Source organism: Zonotrichia albicollis, chromosome 33 (assembly GCF_047830755.1).
Source record: "Zonotrichia albicollis isolate bZonAlb1 chromosome 33, bZonAlb1.hap1, whole genome shotgun sequence".
In the NCBI taxonomy this organism is placed as follows: domain Eukaryota; kingdom Metazoa; phylum Chordata; class Aves; order Passeriformes; family Passerellidae; genus Zonotrichia; species Zonotrichia albicollis.
Window position 1 is genome coordinate 4,166,472 of NC_133851.1, and position 18,852 is coordinate 4,185,323.

The following is an 18,852-nucleotide window of genomic DNA, read 5'->3' on the forward strand; positions in this document are numbered from 1 at the left end:
CTGGATGCCCTCTGTCACTACAGCTGCTATCCCAAATGCCCACTTAAGTCCTTTTGGGTCTTTGAAGTACCTACTTCGGAGGAAGTCTATGCCCAAAATACATAGGGCCTCTGGGCCAGTCACAATAGGATGTTTCTTCCACTCATTCCCAGTCAGGCTCACATCAGCTTCCACCAAAGTGAAATCCTGGGATCCCTCTGTCACACCAGCAATAGAAACAGACTCTGTCCCCACATGTCTCGATGGGATTAATGTACATTGTGCACCAGTGTCAACCAAAGCTTTATACTCTTGTGGTTCTGATGTGCCAGGCCAACGAATCCACACAGACCAGAAAACACGGTTTTCCCTAGCCTCTACCTGGCTAGAGGCGGGGCCCCTCTAAGCCTGCTTATCTTTCTTTCCCTGGGCATATGTCTTGGATGTTCCTTCAAGGGGATCGGACATGTCATCATCATCATCATCATCATCATCATCACACCTGGCAGTTCGGCTATGAGCAACTGGAGCTGCTTTCCTTCTGGTGGCTTCCTTCAATTCATGCACCCATTGTGCCAGAGCAGCAGTAGATTTTTCCATCCCATCTCCTCATGTTTTCTCCACAATCACTCAGGTAGAACCACAGCTCAGCTCGTGGGGTGTACCTTCTCTCGCCATCTGGATAACATCTGTGTTGGCTACCAGAACCTCTGATCTGTACTGCTGAGATTTGGAGAAGGTCTTCTTTAATCTCCTCTCTGAACTTCTTATGATTCTCCTCTATCTTGTCCTCTAATTTCTGCAGACATGTTTCTACTGCTGTGATTCTGGCATGTTGGGCCATGCACAGCATCTGCACATGCTCGGAGCTTCTTTGCCATATCCAGCACAGTCTCATCCCTCTCATCCCACTTCATTATGGCTGAAGCAGAAGCATATTCGTGTGGCATAAGTTGTACAAGTTGTCGCCACATCCCAGACCTGCATGGTACCAAGTCTGGATTCCTAGTTGTTACATCATCTGAGAAGATAATCTCTGCCACTGCCATTTCACTCAGGTGTTGGATCCCTTGCTTTATGGTCTTCCATTGGGTTTGTTGCATATAGAGATCATCTGCACACAGGTATCTTTGTGCTACATTTTCCAAGACCTGTGCCCAGAGACTGTGTGGAGTAGTTCCCCTCATCATTCCTTGGTCGATGACAGGATCCTGTGACAGGGATCCTAAATGCCTGGCTTCAGTGCCATCCAGAATTGTAGCCTTGCCTGCAGCATCCCAGAGACGGACTAACCAACTAATTATGGATTCATCAGGTCGTCGGGTATAATCCTTCTGTAGGCCACAAAGGTCCTTCAGAGAAAAGGAGTCAGTATTGGCTTCTGATCTTGCACCTGCTGCTTTGACTCCTGATTTTATGTCAGGAGGCATTGAGGTTCCTTCTCCTGCATCATCATCATCATCATCATCATCATCATCCACTGGTCGATCGGTCTTGTCCGTGCATTTCCCACTTCTAGTGCTGGTAGCAACAGCCATTGGTTGAGGCTTATTGTCTAGTTTAGCTGCTGGCTTAGGCTCACTATCTGGTTTAGCTGCTGGCTTCGAGCCTGGGCTGTTGGCTGTAGCCTGACTGGGATAGCTGCTGATTTATCTCCCTGCCCCCCCTGCCTCTGTCTGCTGCCCGACAGTATCTAACAGAGTGGGATAAGCATAGGCCTGGTCCCAGCTTATTGCAATGAGCCTTTTCTCTTTAGAATGATCATGGCACTTCATTTTTATGTATTTCCCCACCTCAGCTGGGTTCTGAATTTGTTCCCGTGGAAAATCCCAGTCTACAGGATCAGAAAATTCCTTGAGGGTTTAGCCTGTATTTTCCCATTCTCCACACCACTCAGGATTTTTCACGCCTGCATCTGCTTCTGGGTCAAGGGTCTCACCAACTCCTCTGGATATCTCAGCCCTGATTCTAGAGAAGCTGCAGACCATATAGAGGAAACTTGATTAAATACCAAAAAGATGGTCTCTTTAACATTCAGGGGAAACTAAACATTCTCAAAAAGTGGCATTAACAGATTCAAAGGAGAAGAAGGAAAGGAAAGACTGGAAAGCCTCATTCCCTGCTCCTCCTCTAACAAACTGGGTGCAATTACTAATAAATTCCCAAAACATACTACTGGAACTGGGATGCAGGGTAGGATGAAGAAACCATAAACCATAAATATCATAAACTGACTCCAGTATCTTTGTAAACGCCCTATAAATCATTGTCACCAAGGCCAGTACAACAGCTATTCCGTGCTGCACTACTGTAAAAATTATGGTTTATGGACAATAATCCTAGTGACCACAAAGGTATTGAAACCTCAAAAAGCTCTAGGGACCAGAACCACATGAAGGCCTCCACCCCAATGTGGAGAGTCAGGGACAAGCGTGCGGAAGAATTCGGGCTGTACGGTTAGATAGGACACCCCCCACCCTGCAGTCAGACCATTGCTCCGTGCCCGGCCGCACCCAGCCGGACGTGAGCAGAAGGAAATGACACTGACTGCCCAAGCCATTATAAACCCCTGAGACCCCTCAATAAACGCCATTTGCTGTCCACCACATTGGTGTCAGGAGCATATGGACCGAGTGACCCTGGGGTTAGGGCCACTGTGCCGGACTAAGAACCAGGTCGCCACGCCTTGAAGGCAACAACCCAAGAGACATTAGGAATTCAAGCAACACGGCTACTGACTGCTTTAACTCACTAGAGAGTGAGCACAACCAACATACAATCAATAGAGCTTTTTTCCACCTTCTTGAGCCACGCATTGGGCACCAATAGATGTATTTGTCCTGGTTCAGAGCAAATTTGGAAGAGAATCCCAAAGGGGCTCCAGTAGGAAAGCAGATTAAATCAGCCCCTCCCCCCAACCAGTCCTGGAGAAAATACCTCCTTGGAGAAAGGTGGAAAAAACCTGTTTATTAAACAATAAAACCTAAACAATATTAAACAATAAAACCCCTTGCCGCTCCAAAAGAGATGACAAACTGAGAAAGTCCCCTCCCTGGGCTGCAGCTCAGCTCACTCAGTCTCTGATCAGTCCCTCTGGTGCTGGAAATGTCGCAGGCCAGGCCCGGCCCAGTGGCCACAGGTGTAGCTGCTGGTGCTCTTCTGGTGTTCAGTCCAGAGCAGGTTTGAACAGCTCCAAAGAAAAGGGAAAAAAACCCACAGTCCAGGGAACCTCTTTTTCTCCTTTGCCTCAGCTAGCTAAACTAACTAAAAGCAAAAGAGACCTCTGTCCCACTGTCTGTCCATCCACAGACAACACAGTCCAGAGCAGGAATGTGGAGGAGTGCAGTGTCTGAAAAAACCTGCCGCTTCTTCTGTCCCCCCTTCACGCTCTGGAACAAGTCTTAAAGGTGTGAAACTTATTATTCAGCATAAACAGAATGAGACAATTGGGGATAAAAGCATCATTTAGTCAACCCAGGACACCCACCCATGACTCACTTTTTTCTTACTTTCCCAAGCTTGCTGACAAACTTGCTGAGTCCTGATGACTCTTCTTCTTGTATCTCTTTCAAGAATATACCAACCCCATTTCTGAATATGTCCATTATTCATTGTTAGTGTACGTGACCATTGTCCATTAGTACAAGCAGGCTGGATTGTGCTTTGACTGAATATGGCCACTGTCTAGCAAGAACTCCTCAATCTGCAAAAACTCTCATTATGTAACCATACTGAGATGACTGGAACCACACAGGGAACAACCAGGACCATGCTGAGGAGAACTGGGACCACACTGGGGGTAACTGGGAGTGAGTGAGACCATGCTGGGAGGGATTGGGATCATATGGGGAGTGACTGGGACTAGAGCAGGGGCAACTGGGTTCAACTGGGACCATACTGGGAGTGTCTGTAACCATAGGGAAGTGATGGAAGCACACTGGGAACAGCTGGGCCCATGCTGGAAGCAACTGGGATCACTCTGAGAGGGACTGGAATCATGGAGGGATTGACTGGGAGCAACTGGAATGATGCTGAAAGCAACTGGGAAGAAGTGGGAGTGACTGGGAACAAGCTGGAAGCAACTGGGATAAACTAGGAGAGACAGGGAGACACTGGGATCATACTGGAGGCTACTGGGGTCATGCTGGCATTGACAGGGAGCAACTGGGATAACACCGGGGGCACTGAAATCGTACTGGGAGTGTCTGAGAGCAACTGGGATTAGACTGCAAGTGACTGGGATCATACTGGAAGTGGCTACAATCATACTGGGATCAGAGTGGGTGTGATTGGACCCTGACTGGGGGTTACTGGGAGCTACCAGGCCCATGCCGGGAGCCAACAGGGGACATAATTAGAGGAACTGGGAGCAACTGGGATAAAACAGGGGGCAAGTGAACCACCCTAAGGTAACTGGGAGTACCTGGCAATGACTATGAGAATGTTCAGGGCAACTGGGATATACTGGGAGTGTCTGAGCCCATATGGGTGGTGACTGGGACCAGACCAGGAGCCACTGGGAATGTGCTGGGGGAACTGGGAACACGCTGGGGGCAAGTGGGAAGGACTAGGGACCTGGTGGGAGAGACTGGGATCATACTGGGAGTGCCTAGGACTATGCTAGGGACAACTGGGAGAACTGGGAACACACTGGATGAAATTGGGAAGAACTGGGACTGTGCTGGGATCAAATTGCATCATCATAGGGAATGACTGGGAGGGACTGGGCTCATACTGGGAGCAGCCACTGCTGGCCTTGGGACCCTCCAAAAACACCTCCTGGGGACCCTGGATGTCCCCCCGAGGGCCATCTGTGGCTCGACTTTGGAGCCCTGCCAGCTCCAAACTTCCCCTGCAAAAAATCCCAAACCCAGGCACCCCCCAGTAGGTTTGGGCCGAGCTCCCCCACCCCCGGGCACCTGCTCCCAGGGGGGTGATGCTCCCAGGGCTGCGGCGACTCCAGGGTTCCCTCTCCCCTTCTCCAGGTGCTTCTGCTGCCGCTCAGCCTCTTCCTCCTCCTCCTCCTCCCCTGTTCCCGAAGGTCGAACGGTGAGGGCAAAGGGGGCAGGGAAAGGGTGGGAACCATGAGGGGAAAAGGGGCAGGGAAAGGGCGGAACCGTGAGGGCAAAGGGGGCAGGGAAAGGGTGGAACCGTGAGGGGAAAGGGGGCAGGGAAAGGGCGGGAACCGTGAGGGGAAAGGGGCAGGCTCAGGCCAAGGGCGGCAACTGTGAGGGGGCACTCTGGGAGGCGGCACTCTGCAAAAAGAACTGCAACGGACTGAACATGAACGGGAGAGAAAGCAGTAAGTCTGAGAATTTTATTTGCTGTCAAATACATCCCACACACCCAGCCCCACACAATCCCCGTCCAATCGCTCCTACGCTCTCATCCCATCCTATCGCTCCCAAATTGGGATCCCATTTCTCCCATCTCCTTCCAACCCCATCTCACCCTGGTACCTGTGGAATGGAGTGAGTTTGGCATAGGATTGAGATTTTGAGGTGGGAACAAGCAATTTGAGGTAGGATTGAGCCCTTTTGTGTTAAGATTGAGCTGTTTTCAGTATGATTTGAGTGGTTTTGAGGTGAAAGATTGATCCCTCTTCATTTTTGGACTGCAAAGATATGGAAAAGACAAGAAAATTAAGGCCAAACCAAAAGAATAAGAAGCCCGGTGTGTTCCCAACATGGATCACAGGGAAAGTGGTCACCAGGGCTGTGCCCCAAGTGCCTCCTCCAATGGGGGATGGAGCTGGAGCAGAGCACGAAGTTCTTCCTGCACTCGGGGCACTTGCAGGGCTTCCCTTATCGGTGGCTGTATTGGTGTCGGGTCAAATGAGAGCTCTGTGAGAAGCTCTTCCCACATTCTCCACACTTGTAGGGTCTCTCCCCTGTGTGGATGCGCCGGTGGGTGATGAGTTGGCAGTTGTACTTAAATCCCTTCCCACACTCAGGGCAGAAGAAGGCCCTCTCCTCTGTGTGACTCAGATTGTGCAGGAGGAGATGGGAGTTGAACCGAAATCTATTTCCACACTCGGAACACTCGTAAGGCCTCTCCCTGGTGTGGATCTTTTGGTGCCTGATCAGGGTGTCATGGTCCCTAAAGCTCTTCCCACATTCCCCACACTCATAGGGTCGTTCCCCAGTGTGGGTCCTCAGGTGCTCGATGAGCTTGTAGTCCCACCTGAAGCTCTTCCCACACTCCACACATGTGTGGGGCTTCTCCCCATCATGAAGCTGCTCATGGAGCACCAGCTCCGAGCTCTGGCTTGAACTCTGGCCGCCTTCCCAGCCCAGTCTGGCTCTTTCCTCCTCAGATCCCCGCCATCTGCGTTTGCAGCCCCTCCTCGTGCAGCATCTCCGGGGCTTTTCCTCCCCGTTGGCTTCCTGCACCGCGGAGCCGCTCAAAACGGCCTCTTCCACCAGGTTCTGCTGCGGGCATTTGTCCTCCCTGCTCTCCATGCTCAGCTCCTGCTCTGGGGGAGGAAGGACAAGGACAGGATGGGATTTGCCTCTGTGCCACAGGCAAGGGCAAGGAGATCCCCCCAGGGCTGTGCTGCAGCCAGGGCCATACTGGGCTGGGCTATGGAGCAGCTCAGAGGGGAAAGGGGCACTGACTTCCTCCTCACCTGCTTCAGTGTCCCAGGACATCTTCCTCACAGACTCCTAGGGGTTGGCAATGGGAAATCCTGGTTTGGGGAAAACAAGGGATGAGCATGTTGAGTTTGAAGGTCCCTCTGCCCAAGTCCATCTCTACCAGTCACCGGCCATCTGTGCTTCACGAAAACCTCCCAAACACCAAGATTCAGCCCTGGAAAAGCCTCCCAGGAGTTCCCTGTCCCTGGTCCCTCCCCTCGGGTGTTCAGGGGTTCCCCCCTGTCCCAGCTGCAGGGGGTCACGCTTGGATTGGGGGTCCCCCTTCTCCTCAGTGCCCACCCTGCCAAGGCTGCTGGCAGTCCCAGCAATGCCAAAAGCTCCCCCCTCTTCGCTCTCCCCATTTCGGGATGCCGGGGCTGTTTTGGCTCCCGGGCTCCCTTCTCCCCTCATTCTTTGCTCGGGGCTGCAGCGGCTCCAAGGAGTCCCCCGTGCCCCTCTCCAGGCTCTTGAGGCTCCTGCCAATGGCAGCGCTCCCCAGTCTCTGGGCTCCCCACTTTGGGCTCTTGGGGCACACAGGGCTCTGCTCCTCCAGGCTGCCTCTGCCGGCAGCCGCCACCGGCACCCCCGATGTTCCCCCAAGGGGCCTTTTCCTCTCAGCCTTGGACTTCTTCATTCTCCAAACATCCCCCAAAAAACCCAACTGGGAGCAACTGGGAGTGACTGGGAACATGCTGGAGAGAACTGGGCTATACTGGGACATACTGGGAGGGACTGGAACAAATGAGGGTGAAAGAGAGCAACTGGAACCATGTGGAGCACAACTGGTTCTTACTGGCAGGGACTGGGAGCACAGTGGGGCCATCTTTGGATCATACTGGGAGGGACTGGACTAATACAAGAAAACCCTCAAAAACCCCAGAGATACACCAAAAATCCCAGTGGAACTCACCAAAATTTTTAAAAACTCCCAAAAATTTCAATAAATCCCCCCAAAAAACCCCCACAACCCCAAAAAAAACACCCCAAATCCAAAACCCCCCAAATCAACAAAACCCCCCAAAATCACATAAGCATCTCTAAACCAAATAATTCTCCCAAAAAACCCCAATAATTCCCCCCAAACTCCCAACAAAATCCCCCAAAGCCCAAAAAAGCCACCCTGAAATTCCCAAACAGCCCCGCAAAACCCCAAAATCCCCACAAATCCCCCCAGAACCCACCAGACTCAGTGAGGCTGTCCTGGATCAGGGGGCACCGGCCGGTGGAACAGGAGCCACTTCAGGGGGCCCTCAGAGCTTTTTGGGGAGGGGGCACCATGGGAGACACCCCAAAAACCAGGGAGGGGGGGGGAGGAACCCCTGCTGTGGCCCCTCCCCCCGAAACCCCCAGACCTCGGTTCAGTGTGGGCCTGGGACCCCCCGGGACCCCCAATTCTGCCCCGAGACCTCTCCAGGAACCCCAAACCCCCCAGAGCCCCCCAGGGTTGGCCTAGAATCACCCTGGACCCCCAAACCCTCCCCAAGACCCCCAGAACTCCCCAGGACTCTCAGACCCCCCCATTTCCCTCCAAAATTCACCCCTGGGCTACCTGAAACCCCCCTGTGAAAAATGCATGTATTTTATGATTGGCTTTTTGCAAATATTAAAATGAATATTATATGTGTTGTGTTAGAAAGAAATGCTGTATTAATTCTCTTAAGTACTGTGTTAAATATAGTTTTAAGCTATAAAAATTGAAAAACAGAAACTATGCCATGTAAGATGCTTTGTTTAACAGAAAGGGCTTGCAGCGAGATAGCAGCCACAGGACACCTAAATCTTTCAGAGAAAGGGAATTTATTGCCTTCTTATCAGAAGAAATTAACCTCTTCCTGCCTTGAAGGCACTGTTAGGATTAGAAGGAAGAAGCTGACACTGACCAGACAGAATCCTGTGTTTGAACGGAATTTATGCATCATGTATGAAGTGTATGAATATGCAACGGGCTACTGTTCCTAATGGTTAATCCTTTGTTAGCAGGGGTCCTTTTTTGGGCTCATCATGCCCAGAAAAGGTACCCAGACGTCTGTAATTCTTTGTTTTTATTGTCTCATATTGTCTTAATTCAATTTGTCCAAATTGTTATTACTCTAATTGTGTTACTATTTTTATAACCATCTTATTACTATTAAACTTTAAAATTTTTAAAAACAAGTGATTGGCGTTTTTCACACACACATAACTATAAATCTACAAAACTTCTCTTAACGTATATTTAATATTCACTCTTTAATTGTGAGAGACAACCATCCATCTCATTATTCATCTACAGCATCATTTTCTAATGTTGTTGACTTTCTCAGCTTCTGTTAATACTTGTGATTTTATAACAGAATGTTCTTGTATGGGATTTTGTAAGATTCTGTAATCAGATTTCTGTTTTGTTCTTGGATTTCTTAGTGCTGGGTCAGAACTGAATGCAGCATTTTGGGAGGGAAGCTGTCAGACTCAGTGGGGCTGGGACCCGTGGCCTCTGAGGGGCTCCTGGTGTGAGAATCCCCAATCACTTGTGTTAAAATTTTAAAAGTTTAATAATAATAAAATGGTTATAAAATAGTAATAAAAATTAGAGCAATAAGAATTTGGACAATCAGAGTTAAGACAATAAAGACAATAAAAAGCAAAGAATTACTGATGTTTGGATGCTTTCCTGTTGAAAGCACGGCTTGCTAACAAAGCATTAACTCTTAAAAGCAACAGCCTGTTGCATATTGAAATATCTCATACATGATGCAAACATTCCTTTCAAACTAAGGATTTTTCTGTTTATTGTCAACTTCTCCACCTTCATCTTGTAAATCATGGTTTGGCTCCATGGAGTCTGAAAAGCCTGGTTCTTCCTGATAAGGAGGCAATAATTCTTCTCTCTGGGATTTTGGGTGTCTTGTTGCTGATATTTCTGTGCAAAGAATTTCTTTATTATCTTATCCATTCTTTGAGCCAGTTAAAAGTATCTTACATGGCATGGTTTCTATTTTAATATTATGTTGTAGCCTAAAACTATATTTATCACACTACTTAAAAAATACAGTACTACTAATTAATACAATATAACATGTATATTATTCCTTCTAATATATGTGAAGAGCCAATCATGTAATATGTATTTTTCAGGCAGGGAGCTATTCTTGTTGCTATTACTTTTAATATATTTTTTTAAAATTGAAATAATTTATTTTTAAATAATTAGCAGCAACCCTTCCATGCCTGTTCACAGCCAGGTCTAGGGTGAAAGGAGGTGGAAGTTGGTGCAAAGCAGCTGTAACAGGATCCAGTGGGCAAGTCTCACATCACAGACAGTGAGGTAGGGCCCAGGTGGCCACTGAGACAAAGGGCTGGGGCTGAAGGGGATGGGCAGAGTTGTCTATCCCATGTTGAGGAGCTGTTTTTCCACTGGGCATGGTCTCCTTAGCATACCCTGGATCAGTGCCAGCTTCACAGTGCTGTTATCACCTCTTCAGAGTGGGCACTGCAGCCTTCATCTCCAGCCCTCAACCCTCTCTAATGAGCTGTACAACGGCTGAAGACTTGACAAAGGGGAAGGTTGTAAGAGCCTAAATGAGAGATGTGGGACTCCAGGCGGCTCTCCAAAATGCAGTTTACTGTATACAAACTGCAGTTTATTCCATCCCAGAGGTTACAGCAGTCCAGGGTTGTGGGTGACAGAGCCTGTGCCTACAGCTGTCAGCTCCAGCTGCACACAAGACTGGACACCCTTTAATTTTGGTTACAATGCATTATATACTTTTCTTTGCTGAGCATAAAGATTTCTTTCACTAACTGGAGAGCTTAATTGGATAATCCTTAAATGATGAAATACATAACAGACTGAAAGAGCGCTATGAAGCCAAGTGTCATTATTTTATCCTGTGATATGGTGTGAGTATTGAAATTTCAGATTTTATGGTGCAGGTGAAATTACAGGACTCTCCCAGGGAGCCTGTATTCCTTTATTTGCAGTATACGAATAATTTAATACTGCATAACCAATCTATACCTTAACTTTTACCTATAGCCTAACTACTATGTCGTATCATATGATAATTTAACTACTATATCAATAATATATCATATCATATATCATATATCATATATCATATATCATATATCATATATCATATATCATATATCATATATCATATCATACCATATCATATAATATATCATATCATAATGATACCTATATCATGACTATTATAATTACCATATTCATGGTACTATTCTCCAATCACTAAAAGTTAGTACATTACAGTTAAAGCTAGAAGTTGTTTTTCAGTTTCCTTGCAATGGAAAATTCTGAGACCTTTTTTCTACTTGCCACATGTCTTGTTTGCCTGTGGTATCCTTCTGCTCGGTAAAAACATCTTCTTGTTTGAGGTCGGTTTATCCTTTGCTCTAAGCCATAAAAACCCCTTCTAACTAACACACCCTTTGCTGCCTTGGTTATCCAGTGAGACTGGCTCAGCAATTCTTTTCTTCTCTATCAAAACTTGCTTCCATCTCTATTCCATTCTCAGGTTCTACATTCAGAGATCTTTCTGCCAAGCACACATATCTGTGAGACTTTCTTGTCAAACTTTCATCCTTCCCAACAGGGAGTCTGTGGTGTTGTGAGGTTCCCAGGACGAGGTGGGAGATAAGAATTTCACTGCATGTTCTCAGAAGGCTGATTATATTATATTATATTATATTATATTATATTATATTATATTATATTATATTATATTATATTATATTATATTACATTACATTACATTACACTAAAACTATGCTAAAGAAAAAGGAAGGCTAAATCAGAAGGCTAGAAAGGAATGAATAATAAAAACCCATGACTCTGCAGAGAGTCCAACACAGCTGGCTGTGATTGGTCATTAAGAAAACACAATTCACATGGAACCAATGGAAGACTCATCTACCACATTCCAAAGCAGCAGAACACAAGGAGAAACAGTGAGATAATTATTATTTACATTTTTCTCTGAGGCTTCTCAACTTCCCAGGAGAAGAAATCCTGGCTGTGAAAAATGCATGTATTTTATGATTGGCTTTTCGCAAATATTCAAATGAGTATTATGTGTTGTGTTAGAAAGTAATGCTCTATTAATTCTCTTTAGTAGTGTGTTAAATATAGTTTTAGGTTATAAAAATTGTTAAAATAGAAACTATGCTATGTAGGATTCTTTTTCTTAGAAAGGACTCACAGCAAGATAGCAGCCACAGGACACCCTAAATCTTTCAGAGAAAAAGAATTTATTGTCTGCTTATCAGAAGAAAGGAACTTCTTCCCACCTCTAAGGCGCTGTTAGGATTCAGAGGAAGGTGTTGGGGATGACCAGACAAAATCCTGTGTTTGAATGGAATTTACGCATCATGTATGATGTGTATGAATATGCAACAGGTCATTGCTTTTAAGGGTTAATCCTTTCTTAACGTGTGCTCTTTTTTGGGCTCGTGCTGCCCAGAAAAAGGTACCCGGGCGTCTGTAACTCTTTGTCTCTATTGTCTCATATTGTACTAATTCTAATTGTCCAAATTACTATTACCCTAATTGTATTACTATTCAACTTTTAAAATTTTAAAAACAAGTGATTGGCGTTTTTCACATTGGTAAAGGGATTTTTCAGAAAACATCGCAATGACACTGTCCCAGCTGCAGGATCTGCTTCCCATCAGCCCTGAGCCCAGCCTGGTGCTGAACAAAGGGGCTGGACCAGGGTCATCCCCTGATGGGGACTGTGCACACCCTCTGCTGAAATAAACAAGGCCAGTAGCCTTCTTCTCCTTTTTAATGCCTTTATTGAAAGTGATCAACTCAGGATTGGGCAGCTCGGAGGGACTGCAGTCTCCAGTCGCCTCTCCCAGGGCGACTCAGAGGAGGAGGATAAGCACAGCTCTGTCCACTAGGGGCAGAGCTGGGGAATCACGTCCTCGTGGGAGCTTTTAGGGCGTGGTGTTCTCGCCCGATGTTAACTTAGTCTGAGGCTCGCTTCCTCCCAGACCTGGCCCGGGGGCTCTCGCACACAGGGTGAGGATCAACAAAGGTTTCCAGTGTCTCTGCAGGTTCAGCACTCGGCTCCTCACGTCCAGACATCACTCCAGTCTCTCAACTCTTAGGTGGCTCGTTGTTTTTGGGGTTTTCTCCGTGCGTTTGGTGTACGGAGTCCCACACAGCATGCTGGTCCTGGAGTGCCTTGCATAACCCCCCCACCCTCTCAGGTGTCTTCACTATTCTGGGAAGAGTGCACCTTAGCCTCGGGGAAGGGCCATTACCTCACCCTAGCCAGGGCTTTTACTAATACAAAAGGGGAGATAAGCTACAACCACGACCCGTGATTACAATAACAAAGCACGCAGAACCCTGGCAGGGACAGAGATCTGGCTGCCTCCCTGTAACTCTTTCTCACAAAAAAAATATTAACTGAATTTTTGTTCATAAAAACAGCCCTACAACACCCACATCCTCCTAGATATTCCTCTGAACCCCCAATTCAGCTGCAAATTCCAGTGAAGTGGTGCAGCTTTAGATCTCTTTGTTTAATTTCATTATTGTTACCTCCATTTTGAGTGTTTTGATGGGATAAAGATGGAAAATAATTAGGTTGGAAAAGACCTCCAAGGATCATCCAGCTATGCTCAATGCCACCAGAAGAAACGATTGGACAGAGCAGAATTTTTAGGGTGCAAAGGTATGTTGGGGGGTCCTTTTGTTCCTTTTTACTTAGAGAAATTGCTAGGAAACACTAACAACTGGATACTTAAGAAAACAAAAGATGTGATTAAGCTCATGGAGGAGGGCATCTGGCTGCACTTCTCTTATTTAGGAGTTTCTCCTGAGTTCAGCCCAGAGCTGCTTCTCCAGCTGTGGGTTAGAAATTTAAGTCGGGGTAGAAACCAATTTTAGATTTAGCTGAAGTCTGCTGTTTAATCTCCTGTAGTCTGTTAACTTGTGTGCTCCCAAAAAAGCCTACAGAGAAAACAAAGGAGGTTCAAGGCTACCTAGAAAGGAATGCAAACATCCAAGCTGAAGAGAGATAAGGAGAGGGGGCTCTCGCACCGACCCTGGGGCTGAAGCAGATGGAAAAACTGAATCTGGGTTACAACTACGTGACTAAACAACTGGCAGGCTCATAAAATTTATAAGACAGTTTAATATGTGTGTGCCAGGAAAATGAATCCACAAACATCAGAGGTTTATGTCCAGAAAGGAGACAGAGGAGTCCTTTGACTTTATTTGAATAAAGGGAGAGACCATGGGGCATTTCCCTGAAGTCTCTCAAAATTTTGGAGGATGCAGCCTCTTTTTTATCCTAATTTCCCTTTTTTTCTTCCCCCATTGGCTGAGGTACTTGAGAGGTAGAGACTTCCCAAAATGCCTGATACCAAAGATTTCCCTCTAATGTATAACTCCCCTCTTTTAATTTTTAAATCTTATGGAATTTAGGGGTTTCCTCTATTGTTTCTTTCATCTTGCAACGTACAATTTCATTTATCACTAACCCTAAAGTTTATTTGTCAAAGCAAATATCTTTTTCCATTGATCAGTGGAATCCTTCCCATTGTTTCTTTTATCTCAGTGCTGGTTTCATCTAGCAGCAGACCCGCAGCAGGTTTGTAAAGACAATCCCACATTCCTCTCATATGCACATGCCTTTTATACATATGCAACAAGTTAAGAGTTAAAATAGACTTGGGAATTTTCGGGGGTGCCTATGTCCTTAGGGAGCACCATCCAGTGCTGAAATCGATCATACTGGCTTTATAGTTTCTACAAATTGTGGGGTTTTTTCTGCAAATCAGGGTGAGCCTCTGCTTGTGAGACTGCACTGGGACCTTATTAACACCCACCTCACTGAGCGAGGGACCCATCCCCATCTGCCTGGGACCCTGAGCTCGGCTCGCCCTGCCCTGCCGCCCCTGGTATAGATACATATTATAATACTGGCTTTTCACAAATGTAAAAATACATTTTATATCTGTGGTGTTAAAATAACTTTGCTATATAGTTTCTATTTCTGTTGCTAATTAAGGTTAGACATAGAGTGAAATACCTGATATAATTATGCTTGTGCTAAAATGCCTGCTTTGGTTGGGATAACATCCAATTGAGAGGAACAGCAGATTTGTCTTTACAAACCAGCTGTGGGTCTCATGGTAAACAAAACTAGCGCTGAGAGATAAAAGAAACAATGGGAAGGATTCCACTGATCAATGGAAAAAGATATTTGCCTTTACAAATTAAAAAAAAATAGGTTTGCTGATAAATGAAATTGGACATTGAAAGATGAAAGAAACAATGAGGGAAACCCCCTAAATTCCATAAGAATTAACAATTAAATGCGACGGTTATTCATTAGAGGGAAATATTTGGTATCAGGTATTTCAGGAAGTCTGTGCCTCTCAAACACCGCAGCCAATGGGGGAAGAGAGAAGGGAAATTGGGATAAAAAGGAGGCTGCATTCTCCAAAATTTTGAGAGACCCCAGGGGAATGCCCCATGGCTTCTCCCTTTATTCAAATAAAGTCAAAGGACTCCTCTGTCTCCTTTTTGGACATAAATCTCTGATGTTTGTGGATTAATTTTCCTAACACAGTGAACACAGGATGAGGACACCTCTACAGATCTGCTAACTATCAGCAACCACTGTCTAAAGGCAGTGTGGACCGGACTCAAAATTGAAGATGATGATAAAAAAAGGACTAAAACCACAAGCCAGGAACACTCATGCTCTAAAACGGCAGATCCAAGGATGAGATATGCTAAGGAGTTCTTGGAACATGTAAACTGGTTTGGGGAAATGTTTACTATGCATAAGGGTCTATGAATATTCAAAAGGTTGGTGTAAGGGAAAAGGTATTTAAGGGCTATCCCCAGCTGAGTGCCAAGATGCACCTGGCTGTAATAACCTTTGCTGTATGGTCCTTGTTTCCTATTGTTCTTTATTAAACTTTTTAAATTTTCACAGGAGTCTGAAGGTGTTTTGTTGGGAATTTAGCTGACTAGAGACTGGAAAAGTAGAAGGCTGTGGCTAATTCCAAGTCCTGCACCTGCAAGATAGCGTGTCCTTGGGCCTAGCTGAGTATGATAACAAGTGGACAGAGAGACGTGAGAAATAGAGAATGCAGGCCCAAAGGAATGAGGAAGAGTTGATGGTATAGTTTAACCAATAGATCACTTGGCTTACAGAATATTCATAAGCTTATTACTTGCTGTATAAGTGTTTGATGCTTTTTTCAATAAATGGGACCTGTTGATGACCATCTGGTGTCCTGGTCTCCCTCCTTCCACAGTGTTTTTCACACCCCACAACCCCTGCCTGCTGATATATCTTGCCAGCCCAGGCTGGTGCTCCCCGAGCCCTGCTGGGGCACCGGGATCAGCTGCCCCTGTGGGTTTGTGTAGCAGACCCTCTGTCAGTGCTGTAGTTGTTGTTCTTTGTTTGCTTTATTATTGGAATATGAATCCCAATATTACCAGGTAGATTGTGCCTGGGCCAGTCTGACCCTTGCTGCTGGGCCAAAGGCAGCAGCTGTGGCGTATCACCCCAGAGACACCTTTAGCCTGCTGGAGTTTGCAGCTGGGCACTGAACAAGTCCAGGCTTGTTAGGAATTCCGTTTACCTCAGGAAGGAAGGCTTCAGGCGATGGTGAAGAGAAAGGAGACGGATTCTGCCGGAGGGTTAATATCCAGAGCTTTATTCCATGGTCACAGAGGTCTGAATCACAGGTAACAGCTCCAACAGAATCCCGACCGCATGGCTTGATTCAGCTTTTAAGCTCAGGGACAGGGGGAGGGGAGGGGACAGGTGAGCCACAACCAGGTGGGAGGGGCAGGGTCTCAGGGGAGGATGACACCCAGACAGGCCAATGACCTCTGGGCATAGGGGCATCTTTTGAACTTGACCAACAACACGACGATCTTCCTGGAATGTTAAGCCTGATTGACAGGACTCACTCAGCAAGGGGGCAAGGGGGAAGGGAGAGAGGTATAGGAACACCTGGGGAAGGGACCTGGAAGTTGAAAACAGGATATTATAACACACCGCAACACTTTATTATACACACCAGTAAAGAACTGTTATTCCTATTCCCATATCTTTGCCTGAGAGCCCCTTAATTTCATGATTCTAATAATTCAGAGGAAGGGGGGTTACATTTTCCATTCCAAGGAGGGCTCCTGCCTTCCTTAGCAGACACCCATCTTTCAAACCATGACAAGGTAAAAAATCAGCTCTTCCCAAGGAGTTTCCAATATGGAGCTGAGACCCAATGGATGTTCCTGCCCCAGCATTGAGTCAGGTGCCTACTGGGATCCAGGATGATGTGGAGACCACCAGCCAGGTGTCTTCCCAACTTGGATTACTGGGAATGTGGATCACCAGGGCTCTCTGCAATGAGGGTTCTCTGATGGGGGAGGAAGTTGGAGCAGTGCATGAAGCTCCTCCTGTAGCTGGGGCACTTGTACGGCTTCCCTTAGCGGTGTCTCCACTGGTGTTGATTCAAGACTGAGCTGGTCCTGAACCTCTTCCCACACTCAGGGCACTTGTAGGGCCTCTCCCCGGTGTGGATGCACCGGTGCCTGGTGAGGTGGGAGTTGTGCTTGAAGCCCTTCCTGCAGTTGGGGCAGCGGAAGGGCCTCTCCTCAGCGTGAATCCGCTGGTGGGTGAGGAGAAGGGAGCTGATCTGAAATGATTTCCCACAATCAGAACACTCGTAGGGCCTCTCCCCAGTGTGGATCTTCTGGTGGGAGGTCAGGTGGGAGCTCCGGAGGAAGTTCTGGCCACATTCCCAATACTCATAGGGCCGCTCCCCAGTGCGGATGCGATGGTGGATGGTGAGCTGGGGGCTGTCTCTGAAGCCCTTCCCACACTCAGGACACTCGTAGGACTTCTCCCCAGTGTGGATCATCTGGTGGCGGAGCAGCCAGGACCTCCACCTGAAGCTCTTCCCACACTTCAAGCTCTTGTGGGGCTTCTTCCCATCATCGAGCTGCTCAGGGATCACCAGCTCTGAGCTCTGGCTGAAGCTCTGTCCACCTCCCTGGCTTAGGGTGGGCTTTCCTCCTCAGATCCCCGCCATCTGCATTTGCAGCCCCTCCTCGTGAGGCATCTCCGGGGCTTTTCCTCCCCGTTGGCTTCCTGCACCGCGGAGCCGCTCAAAACGGCCTCTTCCACCAGGTTCTGCTGCGGGCATTTGTCCTCCCAGCTCTCCATGCTCAGCTCCTGCTCTGCGGGAGGAAGGACAAGGACAGGATGGGATTTGCCCCTGTGCCAGAGGGGAGGGGAAGGAGATCCCCCCAGGGCTGTGCTGCAGCTGGGGCCTTGCTGGGCAGGGAGATGGAGCAGCACAGAGAGGAAAGGGGCACTGACTTCCTCCTCACCTGCCTCCATGTCCTGGGGCATCTTCCTCATCCTCACAGCCTCCCAGGGGTTGGCAATAGGAAATCCTGGTTTGGGGAAAAACAAGAGATGAGCACCTTGGGTTTGAAGGTCCCCCTGTCCAAGTCCATGTCTAGATGTCAGCATCATGTGTCCATAAAAATCTCCTCTAAAAAAGCCTCCCAGGAGTTCCCCATCTCTGGTCTCTTAGTTTTGGGGTTCTGGGATGTCCTGGGGTGACATTATGATGTTTGTATCCCCATTCCTCTGTTCTGTGCCTTTAAGACCGGCTCTGAAGAGTGGAAGTTTTGTTTGGGTTTCTCTTATCAGAGACACAGAGACAAGCAGTACATCGGGCTGTTTTTTTCTCTTCTTGCTTAGCTTGCTGCTTGGCTGGCTTGCTTTTGTGCTCTTGCTTCTGCTTCTGCTCTGCTTTGCCTCTGCTTATTAGTTAGTTTAGCCAAACAGTCCACGTTCCGTCCTGGACTGTTTCTCGTCTCCTGTTTCTGTGACCATCTCGAACCTGCTCCGGACTGGGACCTGGGAACACCGAAGGTTTGGCTGCAGCAGTTGCCCCAGCGCCGGAGGGACTGAGAACAGAGCAACCACCCCCGAAAGAGACTTTCTGATTTTGTCATCTTTCTCAAAGCGGTGTCATCTGGTATTGTTCATTTTGTGTGCTGGGGGGGATGCTGTGTCTGTCAAATAAACAGGTTCTTTCCACCTGTCTCCCAGGAATTTTTTCCCGAAGCGGTTGGGGGGAGGGGCCATGTGGGGTTTGCTTTCTGGAGGGGCCCTCCTTTGCAGATTCTTTAACAAATTTGCCCTAAACCATTACATGGGATTCCTCCCCGTCCAGGCTG

At 47.3% G+C, this 18,852-nt stretch overlaps 1 protein-coding gene and 1 pseudogene across 1 annotated transcript in view; both read right to left on the reverse strand.

Moving 5' to 3' along the window:
• Positions 1-4,546: 4,546 nt before the first annotated feature.
• On the reverse strand, positions 4,547-16,368 carry LOC141726160 (uncharacterized; annotated as a pseudogene).
• The window catches only part of LOC141726161 (uncharacterized), a 28,171-nt gene continuing 25,619 nt past the window's right edge, over positions 16,301-18,852 (reverse strand). The window contains exon 3 of the mRNA XM_074530574.1: positions 16,301-17,671. Within this exon, the coding sequence (XP_074386675.1) occupies positions 17,085-17,671 (587 nt within the window). The 3' untranslated portion in view covers positions 16,301-17,084. The remainder of the gene's footprint in view (positions 17,672-18,852) is intronic.